At 47.9% G+C, this 12,077-nt stretch overlaps 1 protein-coding gene across 1 annotated transcript; it reads left to right on the plus strand.

Annotated features, from left to right (window-relative positions):
• Positions 1-213: 213 nt before the first annotated feature.
• On the plus strand, positions 214-11,051 carry Rod (kinetochore component rough deal). Its single transcript, XM_077699107.1, has one exon. The coding sequence runs from the start codon at positions 434-436 to the stop codon at positions 6,488-6,490; it is 6,057 nt and encodes a 2,018-aa protein (XP_077555233.1). The 5' UTR covers positions 214-433; the 3' UTR covers positions 6,491-11,051.
• The last annotated feature ends 1,026 nt before the right edge of the window (positions 11,052-12,077 follow it).

The following is a 12,077-nucleotide window of genomic DNA, read 5'->3' on the forward strand; positions in this document are numbered from 1 at the left end:
TGGCCATGGCGTCGAATGACGATAGCCTTCCGCCGCCTGCCTCGTAAACGCTTCTCTTCTTCCCCAGCCTACACATTTCATGCTCTTCGTCCCATTCCGCCCCTCAGACGATAAACGCAAAGGAGGCTTGCTAAAGTTAATTCAGTTTTCCCGCGTTGCACTACCCGCGCCATCTACTGGAATATTTTGTTATAAAGGCATGATCCACGAGCGCAAGCATTATGTTAGTCGCATAGTTTTTAATAGCAAACGGGTATCTTATCTTAGCTTAGCAACAAATCATTACGTCACGTTTAAAAAAACGTTTTTTTTTTGTTTGCGCTTGCGCAGTTTGGTTTTTGTGCCGGTTTTGAACGTCAGTCATGGCTGTGGTCATGGCGTAAGCGCGCAAAAAGTCAAACCTGTCGTCTTGTGTGATGTTCGAAGCAGTGAAATGGCGTGGACGATTGTTTCTTCAAACTTCGGAGGCGAGACAACAGTGTTCGGTCAACGCAACGAACAGCAGGGCGGGTGCCAATTGTATGAAGTGCGTACGCAGTACGTGATCGGCGCTGCTGACGAAGAAAGGGTCCACGAAAAACCGGCGGTTAAAGGTGTTGTCTCCTACAGACATTTTGCTGTTGCGATAGATCGAGATGTCAACGTTTTCAGGCATGACAGCTTCTTGTTCTGCAAATCCTTCCCTGATGTCGTCGACGCCATCGCCTTGTGTAGTGACGGCGGACTGCTGGTTGTGGCGGAAAGAGGCGGGAACCTTCACATCTTTACCGTTGAGCCGGCTGAGTCCGTCGCCGCCATACCCGTGCCGAAGGCAGCAAATGACGATGGAACTGCGCTTTTCCTCTCGGTGGACGTGAAACGCAGGGGAGATGATTACGTCGTGTGCGTGCTCACCGCATACCACGTAATAACGGCAACCATCAGCCAAGCTGTTATCGCGCAACTGGCTTCATCTGACGAGCTAGACCTGTCGTCGCTTCAGATCCGCTTCGTTGATATATGCCATCGCTTGGCGACAGAAAACACGACACTTTCTGTTGTGCCTTTGGATGCCGCCTGTTTGGTGGGTGACGATCTGCTGGTCACCGGGGGTTCTGGCGCACTTTGCTGCGTTCCTGACAGCCTGAACAGTTTGGCTTATGGCGTCCTGAACGACATATCCGGCGGAAAGGCCCAGAAAATGGTGGTCGTCGACAGCCAGTGCACTTTGCTAGCTCTCACTGAGCACAAGCACTTGGTCAGTATCTGCCTGAAGACTTTCCTTATCAAGGACATTTGGTCGGAAAAGATGGTAGACGACTTTGTTTTGTCTGAAGCGGACGTCGCAGAATCCGAGTGCGGAGCAAACCAGGGATGCAGAATAGCGCTGCTCACTGCCCCGAGTGAAACGCTGCGGAGACATTTAGAAATATACACCTTTCCTGAATTTGCCGTGCAGTATGTATTGGAGGTTAATGAGCTGTGCCACATGCTGACGTTCAACGATGTCTTAGACGATTTCTGGTTAGTGGAAGGCTTTGCTGACAAGGAGGACGTCGTCACCGAACTTCGTATTCGATCAGTCAGCGAGGCTCTTCCGGAACACCAACTCATGAAGCTTGTCAGGAAAAACAAATTTGAGGATGCCGAGAAGTTCGCAAGGCTGTTCGGCTTGCCTCTTGACGATGTCCACTGGCACCATTTGTTGTACCTCCTCAACAGACTTGGCACCACGCAGCAAGACGTGCTGCAAGATGAAACAGCTAAGCGAAGTCAAGTTCGTGAGGTGTGCAATCTGATCAAGGTCTTCCCAGATGTGCTACAAGCAGCTGCCTGCTGCCTTGAGACTCACATCGCTTCGCCCAGCGTTGCATCTGAACTGCTGCTATTTCTGCACGGTCACATGTCGTCAGCACAGTGCTCGGATAGTGATGAACGTGACCGAGTACGCGCCCAAATCGCGTCGCTTCTTGACAGAGCTACCACATTCCGGTTTCTGTGTGACAGCCATGGTGGAAGGGATTGGTTTTCTTTTTCCCAGGCAAATCTCATCCAGGAGATGTGTGGCTTTTTCAGAAGCAATGACGTGTCTGCAGGATTTTTGATTTGGGAGCGCCATCGAGATCAGCTAGTGAGGGAATTGAACTGTGAAGTTGTGCAGTACCTGCTAGATGCCATTCCAACAGGTGTGGAGCCATCCACCCTGGTGAAGTGGCTCCGTGGTAGCTTTCTACCTTGCATCTTTGAGTCTGTGCCCGAGGCGCTGGACTGTGTCTGCCAGTGGATCGTGGACAGAACTGTGGAGATGGAAGTGAGCCACAAGTCAGCCTGGCCTTCTGGGGCCTTGAGCCTCACAAAAGCTGTTGTGGACCTGTTTGAAGCGATGAGTGCGAAGGCAGAATGTTTGCCCCTCCACACTTGGCTGGCAGTGTACAGTGCGCCGAAGAAAATTGCAGACACAGAGAGCGCCTTCTGCAAGCTTTACCACCTGCTGGTAGACCTACAAGACTTGAAAGTATTGTGGGACAAGTACAAGTGTCGTGTCAGCCTTAAGGATTTGCAAAGCCCGGAGAAGGAGGAAGCTGTATTCACCATCCTGGATGAAGCCATGACGGGTGAACAAGTGACTGCACTTTTGCAAGGATTTTTGACACAATTCATGCGACGCAGAGGATTAGACATCTCACAAGTTCTCCAAAACTATGTAGACCAAACGTTCCAGTACAGGCCGATCAGTCCGATACACGACGAAATTCTGGAGGACAAAATGGTCGCCTTAGTGGCTTTTGTCGACCATCCGCAGTGCTGGCTGTCTGCTGTTAGGAAAATTCTCAGCCATGCAAGTGTGCCCTGGAGTGAAACTATTGAAGGGCTTGCTGATCAGGGCTCCCTTTTGAAAGGCTCAGCTGCTGAACAAATTGAGCACGAACGTAAGCAAATGCAGGTCAAAGTTATTCTCAAACGCCACGATGTGGGCTTGTTTGGGTCCGTACCACTCAGTAGTACAAGCGCGCTGGTGAGGTGTGTTTTGCTTTCTGACAAGCCAGACACCCTGCAGGATGCATTGGCTGTCGCCGAAAACTTGGGCGACATGTCCGAGGCTGATGTTTTCTTGTTTTACCTGCAGAAAGCATTCACAAAGGCCGACATTGATGGGTTCGCTGAGGCCATACAAAGAGTCCCTCACGACATCCTCCTCATACTTGCTCCTAGATTGTTGCCATTTGCAGAAAGGCTGCCGCAGCGCTCCCCGCCTGATTCTGAGGAAATGGCCACCAACTTAATGGAGTGTTGGCAGTACCTACTGAATTTTTTAAATGAAGCCTCGAGGGGTAGCGTGGATGATTACAGTGCAATGCACTGCTTGGCCCGGCAGAGAATGGTACTGCGAAGGGACTTTGGCATCGTTCTTTCAACCACTAACCTGTGCTGCGAAAATGACAAGCGCAGAGTGCTTGACCAGGGCTTCCATAAAGTTTTGTCTGCCAAATGTGAGCACAACCCTGACCAGTCAAAGAATGTTTGCCGGAAGGTGCTTTACCTTGCTGGGATCCTCAAACTTGGTGCACAGTCTGCAATAGAAGTCGCGCTGGCCTCAGCGCTCGAGCTTAGACGAGAAGACATTGTAGAATTGCTGTGCAGTCGCCTTCTTGAAGAGCGCTGCATCGAAGAATCCATCCTGCTTCTGCTACCCAGGGTATTTTGCGAGTGCAAGGATGTGTTGCGTCTGGCTTCCAAAATTTACAAGATTGCCTCCCGGGTAGCGCTGACATGCGGAGGCCGCTGTATCAAGGAGGCTGCCGACATTGCTCTGTGGGCGCACCTATTGGTGCAGGCTTCACTGCTGCTGAGCGGCCCTGAGGATTCGTCGGTTGCTGCTTCAATCGCCTGCGTGTCTTGGGAGGCAAGTTTTATGCAACAGAGGCATGGACTCGGTTTAGACAAAGACCAAGTGTTGATGCTGCTCGGAGCTCTGGGAAGATCCGTGTGGAGTTTGTTAGGAAACAGCCAGCTGTCTCTTTTCGAGGACGTCCAGCGCCACTTGCTTGAAACCTGTCATTACCTCTGTCAGAGATCCCAACAAGAGCTCGGCTTGTGTGTCGTAGCGGCAGTGGGGCAGCTTCTTCAAGGTAACCTGCAGCAAGTCTCGGAGCAAAAAGGACTCGAGAAGTTCACAGTTAGCCAGACCACCAACAACAATGCTGCAATTCTGATCAGGACTTCTGCTCGGAAACAAATAAGTCTGCCCTTTGTGAAAGCCCTGTTGTGCAGCCTGAAGCCCATGAAGGCACTGGGCTTACTAAAGCAGCTTGCTGCGCAGTGTAATGGCAACCCGAAGCTACTCATGCATCTCGCAGTTGTTGGTTCTGAAGTGTGTTCAGCTCAGAAAGTCATGTACAGATCACTTCTCAAAGGGGCGTACTGGTGCCTCAAGCTTGCCAAATTCTCCATCTCATTTGCAGATGCAATGACCAACCCAAGTGCCACCACCATACAGGGTGTTCTGCAACAAATGGAGAGATCTCTGTTAGTTGATGCGGATGACCTTTTAAGTTATTGCAGCTCTTTCAACCTGGACAGCAAGGCATCTCTCATTCGAAGGCTGGAATGTCTAATGTGCTTTCAGTCAGCGGACCTTCACACCGAGAACGTGGTCTTCTCCCAAGTGCTTGCAAAAGCTGCAAGCACCCTGGAACAATTGCCGAGGACACTGGCGTACAAGGCTCTCTTGAAGATTTTAGCAAAAGTCGACCCATATCATTATGAGGTTTTGCAGTTTGGCTACGACAACCTCAGAGCTCTTGAAGAAGAACCTGACAGCAGTGTTCAGAGGGAAATCGACATACTGTGTTTTTTGAAGTCATACCGGCGATACAGCTGCCCTTCGATGATCGAGATGGACCAGTGGTGCGAAAAGTACCCGTCAGCGGAGCTCTCACCCTTCATGCAGACGCGTCTACCGTTTCACTGTTTGCTCCAACCGACCCTTTGGAAGTTCATCAATGATGAGTTGTATCCCGAGACCGTTGATGCGTGGCTCGACGTTTCCGACCTGCTGAGACTGGACAAGGATGATGTCCGATTTATAGCGGTGGAGAACGCCATCCTGATGTGGAAATCTCAGAAGCACAAGGGAAATGTCCTAGATGTGGCATTTCTGTCAAGCGTAAGGAGGCTTGTGGAGCAGATGAACAAAAAGGGAAAAGCCATTGCATGCCTGATGGGCCTGCTGGACAAGCTGCCCAAGGGCCCGACGGCTACGAGGGTGGCCAAGGAGTGCGCTGCCCTGCCGGATAGCTTCTTCGCTCAGGATGAGATGCGGACCAGGCTGGGTGACGCAAAGGCAAAGTTCACCAGAAAGTACATAAAGCTGAGGAACGAGGAAGTTCTCAAGCAGCATGGCGCCAACTCGCCTTCCAATGTGGCACTGTGTGGCAAAACGGCAGATTTGGCGGCTGCCCTACTCCAAGACTCCAGGTGGCAAGTCCTCTTTTCTGATTCATCGGCTCTGTACAGATGCCTCAGCGAAATTGTGCATGCTGATGAGATCATCCCTGGGGACCTGTCTGGCATCCTTGACCAATCCATCAAGAGATGGCTAGGGTTCCAAACCCCCGACACTACTGCCGATGAAAGTGCCTTGGAATTCTGCTTCGAGTTGAATAGCTCGCCCGTAGAAAACAGAAGTGCAGGCCTCGTCACCATTGTTCATCTCATGCAGCACGTGCCAGACCAGGTGAAAGAGGTGCTTTCTTGCATCGCTTCAGCCAGTGACGGCTTCTTCGGACAGAAGCCACGTGCTCTGGCACTGATGTGCATGCTGGCCGGCGCTGGAGTCCAGGATCCCCATCACTTGGGTGTGCCGCTGCCCAGTGACGCTGCCACCCTGGAGCACATTAGAGTGCTGGGCTACAAAGCAAAGTTGCAGCAGCTGGGACTGCCTCTGCAGCTGGCTAGCCTCGATGCCGACAGCGCGGCTGAGGTCACCAGGGCTGCACTTTATTCCCACGGCCACAACGCCACCGTGCTCAGCGTGGTCTCTGGCCTGTGCATTGAGTACGACGTGGAGGTCGTCTCGGTGTGGGAGGCGGTCTTGTCGGCTGCCACCACCGTCGGAGTGCCGGACATTGTCTCTCGTGTTCTGTCTGCGCTGGGGGGCCGCCCCTTGTTGTGGTCCAACCGCGCCTTTCTTTCGGCGTGGCAGTACGTTCTCCAAAGGGCTCCCACCTCTCTGTTCGGCGACCCGAAAGAAGTGTTCCTACTGGCTGTGCGCTGCCCCATCGTCCAGTGCCTTCCTCCCATGCTGCATGAAGATGACGTTTGCTGCAGTGAAGAAAGTGCATTGTGCTACTTTCTGTACATGCTGCTGAGGGACTCGGAAAGCGTTGAATGCAGTGTGAAAAAACTCTTGACGTGTATTCCAGAGAAGTCGGTGAAGTTGCTTGTTGCAAACAAAGGCGAGCTCAGCATTTTGAAGCTTACGAAGATTGAGGAAGCCCTGCTCTCATGATGTCCTTGTTCTGTGTAGTAACAACAGAGAACTCCTGAATTCTGTTCCCATTGTTGTGACTTGTTAGAATTTGAGCCTTTTCTGTTCTCTTGCTTTATATTAATGTATTTGTTTCAGTTTTAATGCTTTATAATAATGTGCCAATTTGTCATTAAAAAAAAGCTGTTTATCGAATCTTGCTGTCATAGACGTTAGTATACCTGTTGCTGCGGCATACTTCAGTTGAACGCTGTTCAACTTTTTCTTGGGTTTCTTAAATATCTTAATGTGGCGTGCACTGGCTCAATACCCAGTGGGCTGCCACTGGGCACGAGGCCCTAGGCCGAGTTCTTGCCCGGAGTATCTGTTTTCTTTGATGAACGTGTAAAATGAAGGCGCCTGTGTGTACAAGAATTCTGCATGCGCACACTGAAGGATGCCACAATGTTGGAGTAGCCCGCCCTCCACTACAGTGTGCCTCACAGGCCAGGTGTAGTTGAAGTGAATACTTGTGGAACCCGTTTCTGTGATTGAAGCAGGCCGAGAGCTGTTGCATTTCGCTTGGCTGTCTATTTGAAGGAGAGAGCCATTGTGTTGCCTCGTGTGGGTGGGCGGTTGCGCTGACTCGTGGGGCCAATGAGTTGTTTTAGAGTTTCCCGACTTCCAATGGGAATTTTTAGCGCGAGCGCTACACGACTTGTAACGCGGAACTATGTTGGTGGCGTAAAAAGGATGTGGTGCCGAAAATCAATGATACCAAAAAATCCATTGGCTGCGTACGGGGTATGCAACGTTGCCCATTAGCTGCGACGCATCATACGCCTGAAAACAGGGGTAAGCGACATTGTGTGCTAACACAAGTATGCATGGCCTGACCTCCCTTCAGTATGCTGCGACCAGACATAAGGCCTAACGTCACACTAGGGTCTGAGATTGTTGGCCAGTACCTGTAGCTCGACGTACAATGACCGTGACGTTGCTTGGCAACATAATTGCTCAGGTGAATTGACCAGTCACAATGATAGCTGCTGTCAGATGCTCGTAACCAATTCTCATTGGCTGCAAGATTAACATAACCACACACACACATATGCTTTTGCCCGTTACGTATGTCTGAATTTTTGGGGGACTGTTGCATTTCCTTACAGTACTGTTGTGAATCTTGACGAACTGTTGCAAGACTCCTGCACGCCAGCAGTGGGAACTGATAAGGTGGGCGTGCTATTCAGCAGGCACACTATTTAACTGGACCCCCGAGAGGGAGAGGAAGTTGATGGGTGGGCTTGCTGGTGAAAAATTTCTTGCGCAGGTATGCCTTGAAGTGGAAACGCTCTTAATTAGGCTGTCACGCTTGTTTGTGCAAGTGCACCTGTGAAGAAAATAGCCGCTACTTGTATTTATGGATATCGTACAAGTAGCTTCCAGCGCTGCTTTTTCGAGTGTGAACCAACTAACCCAGCACTTTGTACCAAAGACCAAAACTCCAAATTTTCAATTATTCCGAAATACTTTTCATTCCACTTTGCAAGTGCCAAAAATACATAAATAAGGTTTTCGTATGTTTTTTCTTACAACTAAAAATACAACCAAAATCCATTTTTACCACTTGCGTAGATCACAATTAAATGACATTTCGTGTCATGGGTGCTGCCTATATCCACGGGGTGATGTCATAGGTATGACACTTTATTATGCACAGAGGAGTTGCTTGTTCAGCTGGGATACGATTAAGTGCACACCAAGCAAGTGGTGTGCAAGGTATGTGCTATGAGGAGAGGCTGTGATTAAGCACAGACAGTAGCACATTTACATTTGTATTGTAAAGTTAGTAGTGACTAACAGAAATAATTCCTTGTAGAGACTTGTTTACAGGTGATGCCATTATATAGATTTGGCATTTGTGCCACTCGCACTTCAACTTAACCATGACCTTTTTATAAACTGTGTAGGTCAAAAAATTCTGTTATTTTTATGGTAAAGAGTGCCGCAAGAGCATGTCAATTGATCAGCAGGCGTTAGTAAGAAAGATTGCTTGATGAACTGGAGAGGTCAGCATACCAAGAAGATTGACACTCTAGGGAAAAAATGGAAAAAAAGAGAACTACTTTGTAACACATTGTGATATATATTTGGCAGACGTCCTTTTTGCTGAAAGATTGCAACGCAATAGTTGCGCGGTAAAGTTACGACAGTCGCTCTTCATCACAGCGGGCAACCTAAAAAAATTAGGGGACGATTTTTGACAAGGAGTTTTGCAACTCCACTTGTTAAACAGGTACAGTCTAGTCCACTTGTAACAATATCCAAGTGCCAAGGAAATCCCATCGTTAGTTAAAGTGGGTCAGGAAATAAATTTCTGAACAGATCTCAAAACATGTTATTCACATGACGGCAAGGTCGATCGTACTACTACTAATTTGCGGAAAAGAAGCCGCAGTCGGTCACCCCTATATAGGTGCTTCACCTAGCTGAAGTAAATGTCCTTGGCGGAAATAAAGTCCTTGAGGGACTGCGTCACGCATTGGGCCTCTTAGCCTCCCACGAAGACACAACCTGAGTAGGCTGCACAACCGCGTCATTAGAGTCGTCACTGTTGCACTTTTGGTGCACAATAGAACTGGATTCAATCGTTATATCCGATATCGTGGCACTGGGGCATTGTAATAAGCGGTTTATTTTACCATAGAAGGAATACAAAAGTTGACAGTGCCATAGCTGTTCATTGTTATATCCGATATATTGTTATAAACGGTATCATTATAAGTGGACCCGAGTGTAGTAATAACTACGTTGCAAACTGTCTTGCCCTCCTTTTTATATTTATGCATTGACGCACGGGTCCATCACTTATTTTTGTCACGTTGCTCGATTCTAGCCCAACAGCCTGATCTTGTCTTGCACTTGTTGCTGTTGTCTCTAAATATGTCACGGTACTCATCGCATTTCTCACAAAAATCGCTTCATGTGGTTGCTCCTGAAACGTTCTCAAACCCTGGCCAATCCCCCTTAATAGGTGTGAGCAGCCACTGCAAAAAAAAAAAAAAAAAGTAAACCATGGAACTGCAAAGAACATCGGCACAAGTAACCTCAAACATAGAGTTTCTTAAGAAACTCTATGGCCTCAAAAACACGAATAAGGAAATAGTACACTTTTTTTGCTTCAGGGCTGAATTTTGGTCACCGAGCGACTCCTTCATTGAAACAATTTTTTCATCCACTCTCCGCTCCCTGGACAGTGTGGATCTGATTTTTTTTTTCTCCTGTATTTACCATTTTATTACTTTACTAAATAGCCCTTCACAAGCCCTGGCTAATCCCCCTCTGTGTGCACAAGCCACTGTAGTAAGGTAAAGAAGAGGGAGGTTAACAGCTCTCTTCTGCCAGTTGGTTTAGAGTGTGCGTTCCATCACGTGCAGCTTTCACCGAGTTGTTCGACCTGTTCACTCGCAGCGAAGGGCATCTCTTCATTTTGCTGCGCCATGTCATCATCTCGTGTCGCTGTAGTAAGCTATCTCTCGAGTCTCCCCAACAAATTTCATAGAGCTTTCCTTTTTTGCGTCGCTTGGGGTGATTCTGCGAGGGATGGAAAAATGATTAGTAATAATTTTATTTGCACAGTGAACATGTCCACCCAGTACTCTGCATGGCTAGGCAGAGAGGTTACACTGCCTACATAGGCGTGCCTGTTAGCCTGCTGCTGAATGGCTTTGGGAAGCGTGTTTAGCCTTGAAGTATCGTTGCGCACGTAATAGATGCACGTAAAGTGTTATTCAACTCTAAAAAAGGCACGCGTTGGCGTGTGGCAGTTGTGGCTTGACACTTCACTATATTGGCTGCAATATTTGTGGTCTATAAATTAGTTTGCTGTACTGTGAGAAAAAATTCTCTCATAACTCAGTGTAAAGTTTCTAAGCTAAAAATAGGGTCTTGCACATTGAAACTGCTGTTTCTGTACCTATGAGGTGTGCCATAATGGTAGGCTACAGGTATTATGTAGATCACGTGGGGTTCTTGAAAGTGCACTGAAACTTGCAGCGAACAGCAGTTAATATGTAGTTCATTGCAGGGTTTTTGGTGTGGAGCGAGAATGTTTTTTGTTTGTTTGTTTGTTTCTGCCTGTATAGCACGCGTGAACACCGTGTGGGCAGGTGGCCACTCATAACTGGCACTTGCAATTTGCCTCTCACGGATGGTGTGATTGTGAGTAAAAGGCGAATGCGAGGGCTGAGTTTGAGCAAAACAAGAAGCGTATTGAGGGCGATCTGTGAATGCAAGTGTCAGTCAGTGTGAGTGGATAATGAAAGAGGTGAGTGAGGCTGAGTGCAAGCAGCAAGGCCATACAAAGGATGAGGGTGAGTGTCGAGTGATATATGAAAAAAAAAATCGATATAATGAGTGATAAAAGAAAATGAGAAATAATTTAATGACCCATCGAGCAAGAAAGCCAGGGTTGGTGTTGTCAGTAGCAATGTAACAGCACTTAATTTCTCATTGTATGTGAAGCGTCATGCAGTTCCAAGTGTGTAGCTCAGAAATAAAACATAAAGAGAGGGGGCATACAGCTCTGTCGAGCCAACTCCTGGGCATGCACAGCGCCACATGGAAGAATGGAGATTGTGGCAGTGGCTGCTGCCACTTCTCTCATTAATATATATATATATATATATATATATATATATATATATATATATATATATATATATATATATAGAGAGAGAGAGAGAGAGAGAGATTAACAACTGTTGTTAAACATGTTTGGTTTCAGCATGTGCTGTGCTCAGCGTCAAACTTCAGCTATTTCTCCTTGTCTCTCCCAGCGGCACAGTAATCACCCTTCAGCCGGGTGCTCTGTGCACTGCAGAGCACTACGCGACATTTAATTGAACGCTCAGCAGTGTTCATTTGGGCATTAATACTTTCGCACACAGAACTCATACATGCTTACGTGTTCTCGAAGTTGTACAGTGGACCTGTATAGCCTTTAGTTGGCCAGAATTTCTGTGGGCACCCATGTGTGATAAAATAATCCACACATTGTTAAACGAACTTACAGAGGATCTACTCGCAGAGGTGTACTATTGGCCAAGGCCTCCCTGAGACCTTCTGGTGTTGGGCTAATTAACAGGTATAGGTACTCACTGCATGATGTACAGGGATTTTTACGCTGCTTCTCACAACGATAGGTGCAAGGTTAGGGCAACGTACTTTTATGCTTAACGAGAAACATATAGCACATTCCCGCAGAGGTGTATTATGCGCCATATACTGCGGATGTGTGTCGGGTCTCTGCTTGCACGATTGATTATACACTACACAATGGCACCACCAGCCAAGGCAATCAAGGCAGCCAAAGTCATCGCAGCTAGAACCTATCACGGTGCAACCAAAAAGCGGTTATCAGAGCTCTAAGGCTATATAGCACAGCATACCCCATCGGCAGTTGTAGTAGTTTTCGAAAGCTTCGCTGGACATCTACTTTCACAAGGCCGGGTGGCAACCCACTTTTTTGTGTGTGTGTGCATTATCAGCAATAAAAGTAAGAATCTGGAAATTTGGCTTAGAAATACTGCATGTTTCTTTGAGCCATGACAGTTGATACAAGATGCCT

The sequence above is a fragment of the Haemaphysalis longicornis genome, unplaced genomic scaffold, assembly GCF_048455015.1.
Source record: "Haemaphysalis longicornis isolate Haplotype H1 unplaced genomic scaffold, Haemaphysalis longicornis Haplotype H1 scaffold_2, whole genome shotgun sequence".
Lineage (NCBI taxonomy): Eukaryota > Metazoa > Arthropoda > Arachnida > Ixodida > Ixodidae > Haemaphysalis > Haemaphysalis longicornis.

Excerpts from the sequence above, each read along its gene's own strand:
- Rod (XM_077699107.1), top strand. The coding sequence starts at position 434 with ATGGCGTGGACGATTGTTTCTTCAAACTTCGGAGGCGAGACAACAGTG.